Source organism: Musa acuminata, chromosome BXJ1-6 (genome assembly GCF_036884655.1).
Source record: "Musa acuminata AAA Group cultivar baxijiao chromosome BXJ1-6, Cavendish_Baxijiao_AAA, whole genome shotgun sequence".
NCBI classification, from domain to species: domain Eukaryota; kingdom Viridiplantae; phylum Streptophyta; class Magnoliopsida; order Zingiberales; family Musaceae; genus Musa; species Musa acuminata.
The window spans coordinates 10,476,191-10,496,956 of NC_088332.1; the positions used below are offsets into that span (position 1 = coordinate 10,476,191).

Below are 20,766 nucleotides of genomic sequence, written 5' to 3' on the forward strand. Positions count from 1 at the left end.
TCTCCCAAATAGGCCTGATATGTGGCGATAACTGCTGGCGTGGCACACATTGATGGATTCTCGTTCTCTAAATCGTGACTTAATTTTTTTATTAATGGTGAGTTATATATATATATATGTATATTTATTATATATATATATAATAAAATCACTTCATTTAGAGGAATATATACTTCAAAATATCCATTCATTTTGGGCTAAAAATAGGATGTGTCAGAAGTGGGCCCAGAGCAATTACCAATCACAAGGCGGGTATGTTGGGCACGTTAACTAAATCGCTTTAAGAAGGTTCTGAAAACGAAGGGTTGACAAGAGCCGCTGGATCTATCGGCTACCCTCGCATCCACCGTTCAAAGAGATCATAAAGATGCCCTCCGAAATGATCGTAAAAGACGGGGAAACCCTTCCAAATCGGTTCGCCCTCGCGAGATGGGGAAGTTTCGCGGTGATCTTCTTCTTCCGAACGCGCTCCATGCGACCCTTTGGATCCTTGTGGCCTTCGGTTTCCCCGCGGTGATCTCCGCCATCCGGTAATTGTTCGGATGTCTTCGTCTCTTGATCCCTTACTTGCTTTCTCTGCGGTTTTGGGATCAAATGTTTCAATTCTTGTGGGTTTTCGATTTATCAATTCAGAAATTTTAGTGAATGTTGGGCTATCCGGGAAAGAAAGATTTCTTTGATCGTTTTTTGTTGATTATTAGGCAATATTTGCGTCTTCTTCCATAAGTATTAGGAGATCTAAAATTAAGGGCATATGAGCGTGTTTAGACTCATAGGCGGAGAAATCGAAGTGTCAGGATAGGATAGGCACGTGTCGCTGGAGAAGCTAGTTCGATCGTTCATTGTGCATTACAGGTAACACAAAAGGTGAAGGCATCAGAAAGGGAACGATGTTCTCGACTTTTCTAGATTTTTGGGCTTGAGAAGGCAATTGAGGAAAATAAGTCTTGATTTTGCTTTATATTAGGTTCCATGACTATTTTGGGTCTTATTCGTTATGAGCAAAAAATTTTCTGAATACAAGTCAACTAGTCAAACAACTTATCTCATGCAAATTATAGGACATTGATGAATTGTAGCCCGTCAGCTGCAGAGCATGTTGAGACAAGCTGACCCTACTTTTGGGTGAGTATAATTACATGACGCCTATTGGAGACACCATGTATAGCACCTCAATTTGGTCTCACATCGAAAGTGGGAAAAAAACTAAGATTCTTATAAGGGTTTGATGGGTGTGTTATTTAATTTTAACTTAAGCATTTTGGACCATTGATTCAGGTCCAATGAAATTAATAGGTCATTTATCCCATCAGGTTGGATCATGACAATTGGTATTAGAGTCAAACCAGTATTTGGCATGGTGAGAGGGTCGAGTAGGAAAGGGCTATTCTAAGTTATGTTGGGCCTTGATGAGGATATCAACAAACCATTAAATGAAGAAGATTGTAACACTCCGATTTTGTCCCACATTGAAAGTGAGCAAAAACTAAGATTCTTATAAGGGTCTGAGGTGTCTGATAGGTATACTACTCTTCAGTTCAGCTTAAGCATTTTGGTCCAGTGGTTTAGGTTCAATGAAGTGAATAAATCATACTACCCCTCAAGCGAATCGTGAGACCATGAACTCCAAGGAGGTATATATCTATTCAGTTAGCATGAAACAATGCATGAAACTCGGATCAAGATTTGCGACTACCTTTTTTTTAAATATATATCATTGACTGATACACTGAGAAAGAGAGCAAATGAAGGTCATATCACATGAATATACAACATTTTTCCTTTGTCTTGAACTTCCAGAAAATTGTGTTCTCAATTACAAGTTGATGGTGATTGTCAGCTGCAGAAAATGCCGACTGTATGAATGCATTAGATCGAAACCTTTTTAGAATAACACTAGCACAGAGTTGTTCTTTAACCTTCTCATACATGCTCTAATAAGAAACCAAACATCTTTGTGGGGTGTTCCTATGTTTTCTTTGCAGCCAAAAAGCTTCATGGTGGAAGTTATTCTATTTCATTTACTACAATTTTCTACACAAAATAACTCATTCTTTTTTTTCCCATGCATTTTCTGAATTATCTACCTAAAATTACCTCTTTTTATATAGGTGTTATGCTGTATCTGGTATAAGGTTGTGAGTGTAGGTGGAAGTTTTAGTGGGGTAATCCAAAGAATTGTATGTGTGTATAGATATAAACATTTGTGTATGCAGAATTCCTCAAAACATGGCATGGTGAATAAGTCCCACAATGATGATTATAGGGCAATTTCCTTTGTTTTTCTTAGCAGCAATTTAATTATTTTAATTTCAGAAAGAAATCCTGATGTCAATTTTATCTGATACTTGTTCTAGGAAGGATATTGGCCTTGCAGAGAATCGTGTTTGCAGAAATACTGTTCAGGGGCGGTACTTATTATCAGATGACAATGGTAAGATTATGACTTCTTCAAGTTCTGGTGGGTCTCTGCGGTGTGTTAGTGTCGTACTCTTATCCTTTCACTGTAGTGTGGACAAGTATCTCTTAGTGATCTTTTTTGCTCCATGACTAAAATAGTAGCTTCAATTGTCAGTGACTTATCTATCGCTTAGAAGTAACTTACAAATATTGCAGGTTACGTATGCACTGCTCTTTCAGTTGATTCATGGACCAGATGCTGTCCAGTAAAAGGGGACCAATTTTCTTGTCAGTGAGTTTTCCTCTGCGATTGATATTGATTTGATCATCTGCCCTGAAATAAATAACTTTCTGAATCGATTTTTTCCTGCTCCAGGGGCTGCAACCTCATTTCACAGTGTTGCAACTCATATGAATACTGTGTATCATGCTGCTTAGATCCATCCAGGGTATTTTCTTTATTTCCCAATGTGCATTGCTCTCACTTAAATTGAAGTAGTTGATTCAAATGTATATTTTTTTCACAGACTGACAAAGATCTTGCTATGAAGGTGAAAATTGCGAAACCAGTTACTGCAGGTAAAAATTCAGACATATATTTGTTGATAACACATTTTACTAGTTCATTTATCTTCTTTCTATTTTTAGGCACTTACAGTAGTGCTTTTGATTTCTGTGCTGGAAGATGTCGACATAATTCTGCAAGTGTGGTATTGTTCTCTCCCATTAGTCTCTTTTCCTTTTGTCATCTCTACCAATCTGAATGGTACTATTTGTAATTTTTACTGATGGTAAATGGTTGTAGCTATTAAATATAGTTTTTAAGATAAGTTTTAGAGTGATGAAACAAACTTTTGTAATCTGAGGTTAGAACTTAGAAGTGAAAATGTTTGTTTTGAATATATGCATACTCATTTTCTTCTGACTGAGAACCCTTTTTGAGCATGACTCTCCTCCATGTTAGCGGTGCATCCTCATGCCTGTTGGGATGTAATTTATCACGTGTGATATCAGGAATTGATATGGGTTCATGCTAGTGTGGTGCCTGTGTAAAGTATTTGGCATGTGGCTGACATAGGCATGACCTGAAGCAGGCATGCACATTGCATGTTATAGCTGCGAAGCAACCAAATTCCAGCATAGTACCATGTTGCACATGACATTCCATGGCTAAGTATAAATTGAATACAAGTTAGTCGAAGTTGACTTGGTGTAAAAGTGGAATTGATTTGTTTGATTTAGGTCCATGAGAATGCCTATGCGAGCGACTTCCATCACTGCTTTTCACTACAGTCAAATTATTCAGGTACTAGCATTGTTTTACCATATGTATCTCGATATCCTCACATTCATCTTTTATCGAAGAAAGATTTTTCTCAGTCAATATCGGTGCTTTCATTCACTTGATTATGATCAATATGTAAATTAGGGAGTACAGAGGTGACTTTTGAAGCAAGATTAGCTGGCATTAACATTGTCACTGGAAGGTGATCTTATCATGTGATTTTAAGATAGTGATGCTTGTTACTGTAATCTTGTTGATAGTTTTTTCAAGTCTTTAATTAGGGCACCATTTGATATATAGGCCGGGGGAATCCTGTACTATAGCTTGCAGCTTGAGGGGACAATCATGTGTTCCGAACAGGCTTTTTCTGCTAAATAGATGCAACTTGTAAGTCTTTTGTTCTGTTAAAATTCATTATAACTTTTTTGCTTTTCCTTTAAAAATTCTTCATTCTGCACTCGACTAGAAAGTAAATTAATTGTTGAAAATTGTAGGAGTTTTCAAAGTCAATAATCAATTAATCATAAATATAATCAATACCTTATATAAGAAGTACAAACGCTTTTCAATAGGCAACTAGTCAAAGTGCAATTCTCTTGCCTATGATGTTATATATTCTGGTCCCAGTGTTATATGTACTGCTGCACAGAACAGGCTCTGTTAATAATTTGGTGCTTTGGTTCTTGGCAAATTAAAGTGATAAACTAGAATATATGTAATAGAATTTGATGCTCTTTGGAAGTATTTGGTGGCATAAGTTAAATTTTAGACCCAAGGCCATGCTTGTACTTGATTGGTTATTTAGGAGTAAAAGAAATGGCATAAAACTTAGTTGGTTTGACTGCAATTTATCATAAGACATGCTAGTACTTGGATTGGTATTTAGGAGTTAAAGAAGTGGCCTAAAACTTGGTCAGTTTGACTGCAATATGATGAAGTCTTAAGACACGATTTCAGAATTCAACTATATGCCTCTTCTCTCTCTTTATCTCTCGTTTACAGTGCTATTTTATGAAATTAATCTGTGAGCTGCAATTCATTTGCACTTTTAGGTTTGTTGGTACCACGAATCATTCCTGACCCTCAGCTTGGTTCTTGGCTCTACCTTCACAATTTTATCTGTCATGTGAAGTATTACAGAATGTTCTTTTTGTGATTTTGTTGCCAATGATCATTTGTTGAAACTGACAAAACGCAGTTCTCACAAACTGCTTTTGTATATGACTCTACCAGGAAATCTTTTATATATTGTGAGTCAAGGATCAACATTCTCGTATATTCTTATTGAGTTACCGTGGTGTTTCTTGTTTCCTGTTTCCTGTTTTTCGTATATGTTCTCTAGGACTTCATAAATGATGCGATTACAAAAACTATCGTGTGATGAAGCCACTTTAAATCCTGATTCATAGTAGTTTAATTTTTGCTTATGAATTTTATGATGGAAAACTCTTTGTATTTGCCATATCAAATGACATCGTGCTTTAAATCAGATTGCAGAAATATATGCTTTGTAAGGGTGGATGTTTTGCGAGCATTGGGTCAGATCAACCTGCAGAAGTTGAAGAATTTGCTCCCAAGCACATGGTATGCCTTCATTTTTCATCTTTTAATTAACATCCATCAATTTTTATTTCATTGCTATTAAATCAAAAGTTCTTTTTGGGAAATTAATTAACTAAAATGTGGTTGATAGTGGTCTACTTAGAAATTTTTGAATTTGAATATATAAATTTAGCATGATCTGCTCAGATATTTTGAACTTAAATATATACTTTTGGTATTCTCATGGATAATACGCCTATGAAGCTATAATGAGTTAAATCTCGATTGTGTATGGGCTTCTGTGAAGCACAGATACAGTTACAAGATATGCAACACAGAACAAATGTGCTGTTAGATCAGTTATCATTTTTATACGTATATAATATCAACACAAAAATCTCTCGATCATCCTGGAAATATCTGATTTTTAATAGTTATTTAAAAGATCAGTTGCTTCCAAAAAGTAATTGTGATTATCATTTTTCATATGTATCTAATACTGTTGCAGCATGCAACTTGAAGTGTTGATGTTTCATAAATAAGATTCTAGGGAATCAACAGAGAGACTATATCCTCAGAATTTAAGATAAACATGCAACATATGGAACAATGTTATACGACCTTGTTCTCTTTAAGAATTTGTTAGTTCCAATGAAATAGCATACTATAGTGCTGCTCTGTTTCACTTACCAAGTACCGGCTAGCTGAGGTAGCCAAATTGGATCCCTGTTTACGATATCTTGGACCATAAAGGTGTCAAGGTGGAATTGAGTTGAGTTACCTGCAGAGCTGAGGTGGACTAGTTGAGATATCCTCCGAGCTGAAATCAAGATGTTCCTTAGTTTTTATGACCGCTGCTTTAAGGAAAATCTTGCAAAATAGAGGGGGACATTGGAATGTGTCAGTTGGGGTCACCCAATGCTCAAGTTAGATTTCACTTTAAAGTGATATGAAATAATGTGGAAGAAATTTAAGAGCACAAATCCCATTAAGTAGGTGAGAGAAATAAGCCCAATTCTTTTACCTGCAGTAGAGGTCCCATTTTGTAGTGTCAAATCCTCACAAAACGGGTCGGTCGTAACACATCATCACCTGAATTAGATTGTTATTCTGCTGCGATGTTGCAGAAGGCATGGCAGATGACTGGACTCCAAGTCAATCGATGCCTAGGAGGATTTGTTAGGTAGTTGCAACTGCGTTGATGATGTGAAGACTTGTCATTGTGTAGTAGTCCAGGCATCAATGTCTTACCTGTGCAGTTCAGGGGCTCATTAACGTTCCCACATCACCTACTTTCTCTTCCTTCGATATCAGTCTTCTTCTCTTTAACGATCATTTTTCAACAGAGTGAACAAGTCAAGCAGATGATTTTAGGTAATTATGTATGGTCTTTGATGCAATATGGCTGCCAAAGGTAGCATGAACTCGATTTTTGGTGCTTCGTATGTGCTACTTCCTTTTCAACTGCATTGTGCAATAACCCGAAGAGATTTAAGAGTAAGTACATGGTACACACTCTTATGTTTTAGGTCTATTATGTGATGTTCTACAAACGATTATGACAAGTGGGACCAACTAAACCTATCGGTGCTTTATATTTTCTTTCCTTATCGATTTATTCTTTCTTTCCTATGCTTCTTTATTGATTTCATAGTTATTTTTTGATAAATGTGAGTCTGATAACGAGTAAGTGTGATGTTTCTCTTCTTTTGCAGAGCCCAGGAGCTTGCTTGTACACCCAAACAGAAGCTATGCTTTCATGTGATGGCTCACATCAACATACCAAGAGACTCTGCCCCTGTGCATGATCCACCGACAGCCAACATCAGTCTCAGCCATCTGCAAATAGCTGCTGTTAGAGAAGAATCTGGTTGTTTGGGGTCTCATAAGACTTCATCAAATACAAAGTACATGAGGATAAGGTGGCAGAAATGAGGTTTAGGATCCAAGAAAAGTCAGCCTAACACTGTCACTTTATTCAGTCTCCCTGATGTTGTTGTTCAAAATGTGATGGTTACTTCCTTTCGACGTGCAATTTAAAAGCCTCAAGTAAATTATTTTTAAGAAAAAAATTTAATAAAATTTAGTTTTGCGTGTCGTCTTTCAAATTTTGTTGGAATTAATTCATTATTATTCATTTATGTACAGGTATTGTGACAATGAACAGACATGGAGCCCTTATAGCTCAGTGGTAGAGCGTCAGTCTTGTAAACTGAAGGTCCGTAGTTCGATCCTGCGTGAGGGCAATTTTTTGTCTGTTAAATTAATCACAACTATAAATATATTTTTTTAAAAACTATATAATTACAGACATCAAATTTTATTTTTATTTTTACATATTTTATGAATTTTTTTATTTTATTTTTAGGATTAGTTTTAAATCAAATTTTTTGTTTGTTGTTGCAAGATTTCTTCCATTTACTTAGCAATGCAAGTCATGTTTACTTTTAGGTACTTTCCAAGAAACATCTTCCAATCGGTTGGCCAATACATATCTCTAGGTTAACACACACTAGATTTCCAAAACTTAATCTTTTATGCTTCTAGATAATATATTTTTTATTTTAATTAATTCAAATGTTTTCCAATATTCCTTTGGATCACTCATCAAAATAGTAGTTCTTCACCATTTTCTTATCGTGGGTGATGGGTTTCTTTTCTCCTTAACAACAATTCATTTTCCTTATCCCCTGTTCTTTAACCTTACATCCACTGAATAATTTCGACATATAAATTACAATTTTAGAGACATTTCTATCAATCTTCTTTTCAAGAACCGCAAGTTGTGCCCATCCAATTTTTGAGCACTTTCTTCCAAGTAACGTTGTTGTGCTTACAACTTCTTCTCCCTGACAGCGGTGCAAACGCCGCTGTAGATCTAGCGATCCATTCAGACATTTCTGACATGACAACTGTCTCTCAGCAGTGTGCATTAAGTTAGCATTATTACATCCTCTTTTGAGAAAGGTTGATTGATGTGTATGTTTGGCATACATGGTCATGATCGCATTATATATTAGTAACCACATTTGAGTAAATAATAAAATTTAAATCTCAATATGTCACTAAAAGATTTTTCTTTAACTCTATGGAAAATTCAGATACCATCCAAAATAGGAAGACCATCCATCTTATGCCGCATCATGCATAGAAAATATTGCCTAAAAAGAAGAGATTTGAATCGCCCATGTCACTTTCAATGCCCTAAAGGGTCAAGCATTAATTTTTATATATTGTTGCAGTTTATTTTATCCATGTAATGTATCCATATGGCCTGCAAATTTCTGAAGTCATATGTGAGCAGCACTGTGTGTTTGTCCCCTATGTAATCATTATCCTCTTCCCACCCTCAACGATGGAGAGAGCCGTTTCAAGTGTTGTGGGGAAGAAGACTCATTGGGGCTCCAATTGATATGTTACTTACATGCCAATAAATCTATCAATTTAAGTTGTTGTCGTGTTAATCATAAAAATGATTTATGAGATCGATCACAAGTCAAAGGGTGATCTGTACGTATAAAACCAATCACCTTTTCCTTCTTCCCCGTTTCTCTCTCTTTCTATTATATTACGATCACAAGAAGGCTGTTTCCTTGTGTTGCGTCCACTGTGGGTCTCGGTCTTGTCTCTGCTCGCTTCTCTTCAACGCAAAGCAATGGCGAAGGACCTGATCGTGTGCTTCGGTGAGATGCTGATCGACTTCGTGCCGACGGTCTCCGGGGTGTCGCTGGCGGAGGCCCCGGGGTTCATCAAGGCGCCCGGCGGCGCCCCGGCCAACGTGGCCATCGCCGTGGCCAGGCTCGGCGGGCGAGCAGCCTTCGTCGGCAAGCTCGGCGACGACGAGTTCGGGCGGATGCTGGCGGGCATCCTGAGGGACAACGGCGTCGACGACGGCGGGGTCTCGTTCGACACCGGCGCCCGCACCGCGCTCGCCTTCGTCACCCTCAGGGCCGACGGCGAGCGCGAGTTCATGTTCTACCGCAACCCCAGCGCCGACATGCTCCTCACCGAGGGCGAGCTCAACCTCGACGTCATCAAAAGCGTAACCCCGATCGGATCTCTCTCTCTCTCTCTCTCTCTCTCTCTCTCTCTCTCTCTCTCTCTCTCTCTCTATCTCTCGATCCGAAGAGCTCTGATGACGCTTGCTTCGTCTCCACAGGCTGCGGTGTTCCACTACGGATCCATAAGCTTAATAACCGAGCCGTGCCGATCGGCTCATCTGAAGGCCATGGAAGTGGCGAGACAAGCAGGGGCGTTGCTCTCCTACGACCCGAACCTCCGGCTGCCGCTGTGGCCGTCGGCAGAGGAGGCGCGAGAGCAGATCCTGAGCATCTGGGACGAGGCTGACATCATCAAGGTCAGCGACGTCGAGCTGGAGTTCCTGACGGGGCAAGAGTCGGTGGAAGACGACGTGGTGCTGACCCTGTGGAGGCCGGCGTTCAAGCTGCTGGTGGTGACGCTCGGGGAGAAGGGATGCAAGTACTACACCAAGGTATTCGATCACTTGTATGACCGAAGATGATTGCAGCACTACTGATTCTGAGCTCATGGCACGATTCGCTGTAGGATTTCCGGGGCAGCTTGGACGGGTATGCTGTCGACACAGTGGACACGACCGGAGCAGGAGATGCATTCGTGGGCGCCATGCTGAGGAAGATCGTCGACGACCAGTCTGTGTTGCAAGTGAGTGAGTGAAAGATGAGGAGAGGCTCCCTCTCGATGTGTAGTTCTTCATGCCGACTGATCTGTGGGTGGAATGGATGCAGGATGAGGGGAAGCTGAGGGAGGTGCTCAAGTTTTCCAACGCCTGCGGAGCCATCACCACCACCGAGAAGGGGGCAATTCCTGCTTTGCCGAGTGAGCCTGCAGCAGTGGAGCTCCTGAAGAGAAACTGAAGCATTCATTCACGAAGCAGCTGCTGCTGCCGCTTCTTCTGAAGAGGCCATTTAAGAGCTTTGGATTAATGGCTACTATGTTTTCTCATATCTAATGTCTTTGAGTGACCTGTGCTTCTTTCTCTCTCTGTTCTGATCATGCATTCCAATAAATCTTGAAATAAAGGAATGTGACCAATCGAATGAAGCCAAAGTTATTTTTGAAATATTAGAAATTAAAGATCATTGTTTGAAAATTCTAAACAATAGCTCAAAACTCTATTAATTTTCTTAGGTGAACCTCTTTTGAAAGCTAAGATGGATTCTATTGCAACTTGGAATACTTATATATATGTCTATGTAAGAGGAAGAGGAAGAGGAAGAGGAAGAGATCGCCCAAAACCACTCAGCCCACAGGAAAAATAAGTAGGCAGGAACATGAGAGATCTCTCACCCACCCCCATTGCTGCAACCTTTCTTGGTTGATGGTGATCTCTTGTGGGAGAAAACATGGCCACTTGAGATTGAAAACTGTTGCTTGAAAGACAGACTTTGTACTGACCTCAATCACTTTGTCCATTAAACAAGGAGAGTTGTTGAAATGCACACATTATTTAGATATCTAAAAGATGGGGGGAGAGAGAGAGAGAGAGAGTGTGTGTATGTGTGTCCAAAGAAAAAATAAAGGATAATTTATCATATAAATTTTTTCATAATTATTTTTTATTATATGGTGTCATTCATAGTCATTTTTATCTAAGATGTTCTTTTTTTTTTCATAAATATTAATTTTATAATTATAAAATTCTTGAAAAAGCAGAAGACGAAAGAGGAATAGATCGAAGGTGAGGAAGAGGAGGGTGATGACATAGATGTCGAGAAGACGAATATAATAAAGAAAGAGATGGAAGAGAAGAAAAGATAATTTAAAGAGCACATGTATAAAATGGATCGATTTAACGAGAAAGTAAAGTGAAGAAAAGCTTCTTTCAAGTTTGATCATAGTGTTAAAAAATATTTATATATGAGAAGAAAATAAAAAGATAAAAAAATATATTAATAAATATTGAAAGAATCGAATAACTTAAATTAAATTAAATTGATATTCGCACATCATTTGTAAATGTTAGATTCCAAACACATAAATATTGTAGAGGTCAGTCACCTAAATCGAGCATCTCAAGCTCAGATCTTAAACAACACTCGTCTTATCATATTCACTAGTCGTTTCTGCCACAGACAAAAGTAATTACAACTCCGAGGCAATGGTCACATGCTGTGCTAGTACTAGTAAGCCATGTTTCCCAAACTCAAAGTACTCTCTCTCTCTCTCTCTCTCTCTCTCTCTCTCTCTCTCTCTCTCATAACAAAAAAAGCTTGTCATCAGTAAAGGTTTAATGGCAGAACCACATAGAGAAGAAGAAGAAGATGCCAATCCAGCAGTCAATCCACATGGCCGTGACAGGGAGCGCGTGGCCTCCACGCTTGTCATCGATTATACATTTAGATCAAGTGTTAATGGAGTCCGCACATCCCATGCTCATTGAGCTGTTCATGAGTCGGGAGAGATGATGTATAAACCGAGGTAGCTCGCTAATGGAGTTGCACCATAGTATGTGACACTTGAGCTGTGTCATGTGAACCTTCCTTCCACTGCATCAGCAGAGATAGAAGATGAAGACCTCTCTCGTTCATGTCCTCCTTATCTCCTCCTCCTTCTTCTGTCTCTCCATTGTCGAGTCTCAGTCATCTGACTCCTGCGCTTCAAAGCTCACCGTCGCCCGTCTCATCCCTGTCATTAACACCACCTTCCTCAGCTGCCTCACTCCGCTGAGATCAGCCAACTTTGTCTTGAGAGTACGTATCCCCATCCCTTACGTGCTTTGTCGAAGCAACGCTAACCTTCTCTTGTTCTGACTCCTACAGTATGCCAAGGCTGGTCCGGGCATCTGGAGCTTCGTCCTGTCGGCCGCCGACCCCAAGTCGTACGTCGCGGTCGGCTTCTCCGGCGACGGCAGGATGGTCGGGAGCAGCGCGATCGCCGGGTGGATTACTGGCTCCGGCGCCGGGATCGCCAAGCAGTATAGTCTCGGCGGGAAGAAGTCCAGCGAGTGCCCGCCGGACCAGGGCGATCTGTTGCTGCAAGGGACGCCGGTCGTGGCGCTGCAGTCGTCGCGGTTGTACCTCGGTTTCCAGCTCAACGTCGACCAGCCGCCGCCCTACCTCATCTTCGCGGTCGGCCCCGACAACGGCTTCCCCTCCTCCCCGACCTTTCTCTTGCCGGAGCAACGTGACGAAAACTCCATCTCCGTAAATTACACCGCCCTGGGTGAGTGCGTGCGCGTACTAGCCGGTGGGTGAGGTGCGTTCGCGTTGCAGCTGATCCATTGCATGTGCGGGCAGGGGTGGCGACCTCGGCCAGCGGCGGCAGCGAGGAGGAGGAGGGAGGCGAGGGGGCGTTCGGAGCGGAGAGGAAGCACGCGCTTCTAGTGATGCTGGGGTGGGGTGTGCTGATGCCTATCGGCATCGTGGTGGCGCGCTACTTCAAGAACTGGGATCCGCTCTGGTTCTACTCCCACCTGTCGATCCAAGGGCTTGGATTCGGACTGGGCCTGGCCGGGGTCATACTTGGGTTCGGCCTCGACGACGACGGCATCAGCGGCGTGGGCGCCCACGAGGGCCTCGGCATTGCCATTCTAGTCGGTGGCTGCCTTCAGGTCAGTACACATCGGTAGTATACCAATTGTTTGACAAAATGCTTACCAGATATACCAATAACAAGCATGGCTCTAAACTCTGCAGGTGACCGCCCTGCTTGCTCGCCCCGGCAAAGCATCCAAGGTGAGGAAGAACTGGAACTGGTACCACCACTACGTCGGCAGGGCCGCCGTGGTGTGTGCGGTGGCGAACGTATTCTACGGCTTCAGGATAGCCGAGGAGACCAAGTCGTGGAACATTGGCTATGGCGTTTTCGTGGCGGTGTGGGGGTTCATCGCCATATTTCTGGAGCTCAGAAGGTGCGCGAGCGAGGAGTGAGACGTGTGGAGCTGTTGCTGTCATCACCGAGGAAGAAATAGCTGTGTCGCTCACCGTGTTGGGACTGTGCGGCGTTGGCCTCTCTCTCTGCTTTCTATGTAAAAGAGTAGCGGTGATATGTTAATGTGTGTCCTTCAACGATTTACATCACACATTTTGGAATCTACTTTGGTTTTTGGATAATAAGATGAAATTTTCTAAATATTTAGAATAATTTTACATGAATTTTTATAAAGTTTTCTACAATATATTAGATTTTTTTTATACTTTAATAATTTTTATAAGAAAAATATTATGAGGATTAATTACATATTATCCTTTATAATTAGTTTCCTTTAACATTCATATTTTATATATTTTTAAAAACATTAAAATCCTTATACAACGTTAAAAAGATAATTTTATAGGATTAAAAATTTAAAATAATAAGATTAATTTTTTGATAATTATAAGAGGTAATATATAATTAGTCTAAAATATAATAAAATTTTTTTATGAATAAACATAAGCAGTGCAATTTTCTTTTTCTATTAATTATTTACTGAGTAGGATTGCAAATAATCAATAAAAATTAAAATTAGGCCAAAATGAGCCGAGCATTTGGGCAGGATGGCTCACCGGTTCATTTTTTGCCGGGTCGAACCGGACCGGCTCGCGTTGCACTTGTCCAATAAGAGATAGAGATCATGGTTTGGGCAAAGTTGGCATTTTACTTGGGAGCGCACGCGAGAGGGCGGAGATGAGCGAGGGTTGGTGTTGCGGACGATCTTTGGCGCTCTTCGCTCTGGTCATCCTCCTCCCGATCTGGATCGCCCGTGGCTTCCAGTCCGACGAGTTGCTGCAGGACGACGAGGAGTTCGGGCTCGAGGGTGGCCGGCCGGCCGCCGGCCCCAAGCCCTCGACGAACCCCGTCCGGTCGCCGATCCGCCGGAGACCCGATCTTGACCCGCCATCCGGCTCTGCGGACTCGAATTCGGTACAATTCTCCCTGGAGCACAACCTTGGAGGTTCTGAATTCTCGCCTGCAGGAACTTTCACGGCCCGCCTTAAATCTTGGAGCCATGGAGGACAGGTCGGTGGTTCTTGACCTCTCCCCCTTCCCGTCTCCCACTCTCCTTTTTTCCGTCTGTCGCTGGGATCTGTTTCTAGCCTTTGTGCTTGGGTGGCAATGTTATTCTTGTCCAGTTGATTTCTTGTCGGGATGATGAGAGTGCTTATGGTGTCTGGGTTGATTGAATTATCGATGGATTTAGTAAATATATATAGATGCCTTGAATTGACCTATGTTTTCTAAAAGATCCATCAGCTGATGCTGGACTTAATGACAGACTCTAACAAAGCTTCGGTTCTCGAGGAATGCGCTTACGGAAGGAGAAAAGCGAGCTTTTGAAGTAAATATTTTGTAACCTATTCCTTTGTGTTCTATGAGTAGGCATATGTGCTTTAGAATAGGCTTAGTGAAGATATTAAGTTTGTTTTCCTGCAGAGGCTATTGAAAGAAGACGGTCATTATACGATCAGAGTACCATCGAATGTGTTGAATCCTTCCGGAGAAGATTATGTTATTTCATCAGTCAGAGCTGTGAGTTAGCATTGCTTCATTTGCTAATCTTCCTGGTTTTTAAATTGTGTTTGCGTGATTTTCTGTTTTGACACTTTAGAGGAGTATGGATTTACTTGCAACATAGAAATAATTGTTGTTGAACCTAAGAGGCAGCAATAAAATGCAATTTTTTTGTCTGGACAATGAACAGTTATGAAAATACAGGAGTTTAAGATAAGATGAGATCCGTACACTTACATATTACCTTCTCTAGGTTTATTCTCTAGTGTAACTAGCTTTATGATGTTTGTTTTAATTCCTGTGCCATATTGGTAAGGGTGGGTCTAGCTACCCAACATCTTTATGTGGTGAGAATGAAATTTCAGCTATGAAATTTGTATTACCACCAACATTTACATTGTAGTTGCACTTTTTTTGTTTTCTCTGAGATGCCCAATTCATATGACCTGGCACCTAAAATCTTTGTAAAAGAGAAGAAAAACCTTTTGTTAGTAGTCCACCATTGTTCAACTAATATGCTTCAGAGCAGGCAATCATCAAATTTCCAGAATTGAACAGAAAAATCCACTTTATTTGTGTCCAAATTTACTACTAGGGTTGGCGTGTCCATATGAATAATCTATTGTGTCAGAATATGATGAAATTCCAAATTATTTGATTTCTTTATGGTTGTTTGGACTTTGTAGAACCAACTTTTATTAAGGCGCTATAATAGTTTGTAGAACCAACTTTTGTTAAGGTGCTATAAGAAAGCCAAGTTTCTGACTCATGTGGTATTAGTATATTGCACAAGAAGTCATTGTGCTTATTCATCATAGTAGTCTTGATGGATTTTCTTTTACAGAGCCATTTAGCACAATGATTATTATTCATCTAACTCTCAACTTTTTCTTCCAGCGCTGCATTCCCCGGGAGAGTTTGGATGAACACTTTGTTATTCATACGGTAACTGCTCTGAATCCCACTCTTTGTTTTGACATATATTATAAATGCTCAGTTCACTGTGGAACTATAGTTTTGAGTTATTTGTTTTCAGTTAGGTCATTTTCCCAGTTTTGGTGTCTTATATATTCTTAGAAATTTGTATAGTGGAATTAATCATGTTAAATACCAACCTGTAGGACTCCAATGGGGCAAGATTTACTATGGAACCTATGCTTTAGAAAATTTTACGGCAATAAAAAACCTGAATCTTGCTTAGGTCTCTTGTTTAACATTTATATCTCCATATCTTACGGATATCTCTATAATGTTGCTGGAGATGTTCATAAGCTATGAAGTGGCTATCAGATTCAGATTTGATTAGTCTTACTTCTATTGAATATAAAATAATTCTCTTTTGGTGTATTGTTCTTTTTTTTTTTCTTTATATTATTGCCATCTGTGCTAGCATTCACTTTTGGGGCAATTCTGTGCCTTGTTTTCTTACTTTTTGCAATTGAAACGCTCCCAAAACGTTAGCTTCTACGGATATATATCGACTTTCTGTGACATGTCTCTAACTTATATTTATGTTTTTTGTTAAAGCGTTGGAGGCTCTGTTTGTAGGCTTCCTACTCATTATTCCTCTATTTAATTTCCCTTTGTGCTAGTTGGAACTCTCCAACATTTAATTTACTCATCACAATAATTTCAGTTCTAGATTTTATTGATTTTCTACAACTGTCACTGAATGATGAAACATATTGATAAATTTAATATTATAACACCTGTATTTTCTTGACCTCCTAAAAGTGTCCTTGTCCATTTTTTGCCTATGGTATCTCATATCCTCAAATTTTTTCTTACTAAATCAGACATTGTTATGGATACAAACCAGAATTCTACTTTATGCGTCCATATAAGAAACTATTAGATTGAGGGTTTGGAGGGATTTATTACCTTGTTGCAACTATACATAGCTACGATACAGAATACTGTTCTGTCTTATTTGTTTGGTGAGAAGAGTTGGTTATATACATTTGCATTGTCACTATTTGGCAATCAGGAAATATGATTGTCAGTATGTATTCAGCTTGTTTCCTGACACAAAGATGCTATCAATTAATCCATCCATTTCCTAATAGTGAAAGAGCTGATCACAACTTTCTAAAGTTCATTTAACTCAAACTTTCTGTTTCTGTAGATGACTGTTGCATCTTGTACATCATGTATTGCAATTTCTTTTACAGGATGGTGTGAACATCATTGCAGTTAATTATGGTTCTGCTGGAGCATGCCGATATCCTCGATTACTGAGATACGTATGTTCTTATCTCTTTTGATAGTTTATGCCCCCAAGTAGCTTTTAGAACTCTAAAATCCAACACTGGCAGTTCATTGTCTGGTAGGAGTGATTTATATTGGGTTTGTCTATTATATGAGATGGATATTATGGCTGTAATTGCTGTCAAGTGCTTTACAGAAAAGTAACACCAAAATCACGTCAAATGCTTTGTTTAACCCCATACCAAATCACAAATTGATAGTCAAATTCCATTATTTCTCTTAGATGAAAGTTTATTTTGGCTTGTCATAGTTGGCTTGATTTGCAGCTTACGCCAATTGTTCAGCATAGTTGTCACACGATAAAAGAACGTTGAATGAAACAATGAGAATAGTGATTTGCTGAGACTGAGTAGTGAACTTATGAAGTGTAATTGAGGCATTTATACTGCTGAAATTAAGATTATTCATAAAACGGAGTGAAATGGATAGTTGCTTTATTTGAAACAATTAGCTCAGTCAAGTTGAACTATCGTCATTGGGTAATAGTAAGAAGCTACAGATATTTAAATGAGAGCTAGATCACTGCTCAAGTTTCACAGAGTTTTTTGTTGACATAGTAAAATGTAGAAGTGAAACTAAAGAAGGGCAGTTATGTCGGTCTCCTGCACATAGCATAATTAGAAGAAAGTAACAACACAAACTGTGTATGTCTTGCTACTCTGTCGAGTAAGATCTGAACAAGTTGATGAGGTTAATCTATGTTATTAGTGCTCTATGTTACACAAAGTTTGATAAATAAATATTTTTCACAAAAAAACTTACTAGAACATTAAATTCTGGATGATAAGCTAGAATTCTTTTGCTATTTTTTCTATAGATACATGGACGAATGATCATTGTGATAATCGACAAGTGTGGTCATTGGCACTTAAATTTCCACGTGCCATAATTTTGAGGATTATGAAGGAGTTATATTCTTGGTGACTGTTTCTAGTTGTTTAGAATATTTTTTCGATCGTTATGATGTATCACTTTGGAAAACCATACGGTTACATGACATAACTCAAAACTTCTGAGTGATTTTACCTTTTCTCATTGCTTTCAGTGTTTCTGGGGATATGAACTATTTTTAAAAGCTTATGCTTGCAAAACATAATTTATCTCTGTTTGCGGGCTGCTCTATAGGTTAAATTAAGAAAATATCCATGAAATCATTATTAGAAGCAGATCTGATTCGCTTGAATCTTTAATTAAACACAGACAGATGTGGTTTCTTCTGCTGATATTGTTTTTGAAGATATTCATAAAGGGATAATCATTTACTTCTCATGTTGCTTTCAGCCTGCAAAATGGTCATTCACATCCTATACAGTCCTGAAGAATAGTGAGCAAGCTCCAAGGTAACCCATGTATATATAAATTTTCTGTGAATGAATTTGTTATACGATAGAATTACCTAATGATTTAATACTTGATATTGAAGTTCTCAAGTTATTCCATAAATGATGGTGGTGGGTTGTTGTTGGAAATCGTAAACAAGTTTGTCCATGGTGTCAAATTTCTTTATACTTTCAGAACTCCAACATTTGCCGAAGAATTGCTTGCCGGGGAGGATGGACTTGGTGAAGGTGTGAAGCCACCTGAAAAATCTTTTTGGGCTAAATATGTGAGTTGTGCCACCTTATTATAATCTCATTTTCTCAATTTCCCAGCATGTTTGTTGTAGAAAAGTGAAGTGTTGTATTTATCAGCTGCTCATTTCTGTTTTATCAATACCCGACTATTCATTTCCTTTATAATTTTTGTCATACATGCAGTGGATGTATTTAGTTCCTCTTGGCTTCATCGTGATGAATGCCATGACACAAGCCATGAACATGCCAGAGGAACAACAAGTTGCTGGGCAATCTACTTCTCAAGGGCAAGTAGCACAGCGGGCACCAACTACTGCTACTACTACTGCTGTGAGAAGAAGATAGGTTGGAGGAACAAGACACCTTACAATAGATTATGTTTTCAGGTTTTCATATTGCCAGAATGCTGCCCATGTCAAGAATAGATTAAACATGTTTAATATGGAATTCTTCAAATCAACAGATCTCACTGATCGATTAGAATAAATAACAAATCGGAGTTACAGCAACATAAATGCATCTGCCAACAGCCCATACAATTAATTCTCTGCTCTCAAGCCACAACTATGGTTTCAGACCTGGAACGGCTGCCATGTACCGGTGGTATACTCCCCCTGCTGCACCTTGGCGCTTCCCCCATCCACATAGGCGTAGTACCTCAACACGAAGGCCAGCGCCATCACCACCCACTCCATGCAGAAGATGACCACGCACAGGCCCCCCACCATCCTCAGTATCACCGCCCCGTCCTCCTCCCTCACGTACGACTTGAGCCCCTCCGCCAGGAAGTCCGACGTCCTCGTGAACACCAGCACGGCGACGGCCCCCTGGAGGATGGCGGCCAGGACGGTGGCGACCATGTGGGCGCCGTACCAGCGAGTGGAGGAGCCGGAGGAGGCCGCCGCGCAGCCTGCGATCGCGGCGGCGATGGTGAGCGCCTGGAGGAGTATGAGGAGGAAGCCGCAGGCCGAGGGGAGGAGGCGGAGGGAGAGGGTGAGGAAGATGCAGCTGGAGGCGGCGCCCAGCAGCACGTAGTTGCTGAGGAGGAAGGCCTTGTGGGCTCGGCAGTGCGCCGGCGAGGACGCCTCCGGGGCCGCGGAGGTGATGGACATCATCCCCATCGTGGATCTGATTCACGGAAAAGCAAAAAGATTCCCGCTCGACAACTGACCAAGAGTGAGAAGACAACGGAGCAGTAGTAGTGTGTCAAGGGAAGAGGCCCCGATGGCTGTATTTAAAGGCTCTAAGATGAGGCATGGAATTCGACCGTTGGAAGATGCTGACGACACCTGGCGCGGGATGGTAACGGCTACTTTCACTCTCTATTTTTCAGTCTTCGTTCTGCTTTCTTCTTTCGTCGAGCGAGTCCTTTCGTCGGTTGGGGAATTGGACCGTTACTGGTGTGCCCGAGGATGTAGTAAGATTTAGAGTTTAGGTGTCGACCTGATCCGACCCGAAGCAGTTTATGGACGGATCGGGTTCGGATTGCACGAGCATACCTTATGTGATCGGATCGGATCTCTTTACGGGCCCTACCCGTGTTGCATCCTCCCGTGCATTGAACAGTCAAGAAGAGATCATTCATTAAATGAGGTCGAGATGAGATATTGGATACCCGTCTTATTTAATTGGCTAGATGTCAATAAATCAGGGACCCACGTAGTACAAACACCCATTAAAAAGAAATTAAAGGTCTTGTACATTAATTAAATGATCAAAAAGATTTGATGATTAAATTCAAGGTATTGGATTATGACATGACGGGTCTTATAAATATCGACAGCCATGGAGGCTTCTCCCTCCTCACCGAGCAAGGTTATTATTCTCTTCCTTTCTCCTCAAACGATCATGATCGATGAAGGTATTTTCGTTGACGTTCTTGGATCATCATGTGGATGGAGAATCCTATATTCTTGACAACGAATTCCATCGTAAATCTCTCTCATTTGATTCTACGATCCAAGTCATAAAGAGATATCTTCTCTCATGGATTAAGCATAAAGAGTGATTCGAGCAGTAGTAAGAATAGTTCGAACACTGCTTGTAGTCGAACAAACTTGAAATCTCAATGCTCGATCTAACTCTGCGATCGAGTCCACTGGCCATACGAACATTTTCTTTTTGTACAATGTCCCAGCAACGCATGGCAATGAGATTCTAATGGCATCCAATTAAGAAAATTAGTTTATAATAAATAAACTACCTAAAAGCATTGCACGGAAT

At 40.3% G+C, this 20,766-nt stretch overlaps 5 protein-coding genes and 1 non-coding gene across 6 annotated transcripts; 5 read left to right on the plus strand and 1 right to left on the minus strand.

The window, feature by feature from the left end:
• Positions 1-399: 399 nt before the first annotated feature.
• LOC135676193 (uncharacterized) lies at positions 400-7,342 on the plus strand. Its single transcript, XM_065187102.1, has 11 exons — positions 400-530; positions 2,358-2,434; positions 2,617-2,692; positions 2,777-2,849; positions 2,928-2,979; positions 3,049-3,110; positions 3,643-3,706; positions 3,830-3,887; positions 3,986-4,072; positions 5,176-5,269; positions 6,943-7,342. The coding sequence occupies exons 1-11, from the start codon at positions 430-432 to the stop codon at positions 7,033-7,035; spliced, it is 837 nt and encodes a 278-aa protein (XP_065043174.1). The 5' UTR covers positions 400-429; the 3' UTR covers positions 7,036-7,342.
• A 59-nt stretch (positions 7,343-7,401) lies between these two features.
• TRNAT-UGU (transfer RNA threonine (anticodon UGU)) lies at positions 7,402-7,473 on the plus strand. The gene has a single exon. It is a non-coding gene; the product is annotated as a tRNA-Thr (tRNA).
• Positions 7,474-8,754: 1,281 nt separating this feature from the next.
• On the plus strand, positions 8,755-10,309 carry LOC135676194 (fructokinase-1-like). The gene is made up of 4 exons (XM_065187104.1): positions 8,755-9,269; positions 9,387-9,719; positions 9,794-9,910; positions 9,994-10,309. The coding sequence occupies exons 1-4, from the start codon at positions 8,883-8,885 to the stop codon at positions 10,120-10,122; spliced, it is 966 nt and encodes a 321-aa protein (XP_065043176.1). The 5' UTR covers positions 8,755-8,882; the 3' UTR covers positions 10,123-10,309.
• Positions 10,310-11,650: 1,341 nt separating this feature from the next.
• Positions 11,651-13,315, plus strand: LOC135677708 (cytochrome b561 and DOMON domain-containing protein At3g07570-like). Its single transcript, XM_065190083.1, has 4 exons — positions 11,651-11,958; positions 12,028-12,430; positions 12,505-12,818; positions 12,904-13,315. Exons 1-4 carry the CDS (start codon positions 11,776-11,778, stop codon positions 13,135-13,137), a joined length of 1,134 nt encoding a protein of 377 aa, XP_065046155.1. The 5' UTR covers positions 11,651-11,775; the 3' UTR covers positions 13,138-13,315.
• A 528-nt stretch (positions 13,316-13,843) lies between these two features.
• Positions 13,844-19,003, plus strand: LOC135676195 (uncharacterized). Its single transcript, XM_065187105.1, has 8 exons — positions 13,844-14,209; positions 14,466-14,528; positions 14,624-14,719; positions 15,599-15,646; positions 16,873-16,944; positions 18,251-18,309; positions 18,485-18,575; positions 18,727-19,003. The coding sequence occupies exons 1-8, from the start codon at positions 13,877-13,879 to the stop codon at positions 18,886-18,888; spliced, it is 924 nt and encodes a 307-aa protein (XP_065043177.1). The 5' UTR covers positions 13,844-13,876; the 3' UTR covers positions 18,889-19,003.
• Positions 18,988-19,736, minus strand: LOC135676196 (uncharacterized). The gene has a single exon (XM_065187106.1). The coding sequence runs from the start codon at positions 19,662-19,664 to the stop codon at positions 19,116-19,118; it is 549 nt and encodes a 182-aa protein (XP_065043178.1). The 5' UTR covers positions 19,665-19,736; the 3' UTR covers positions 18,988-19,115.
• Positions 19,737-20,766: the final 1,030 nt, after the last annotated feature.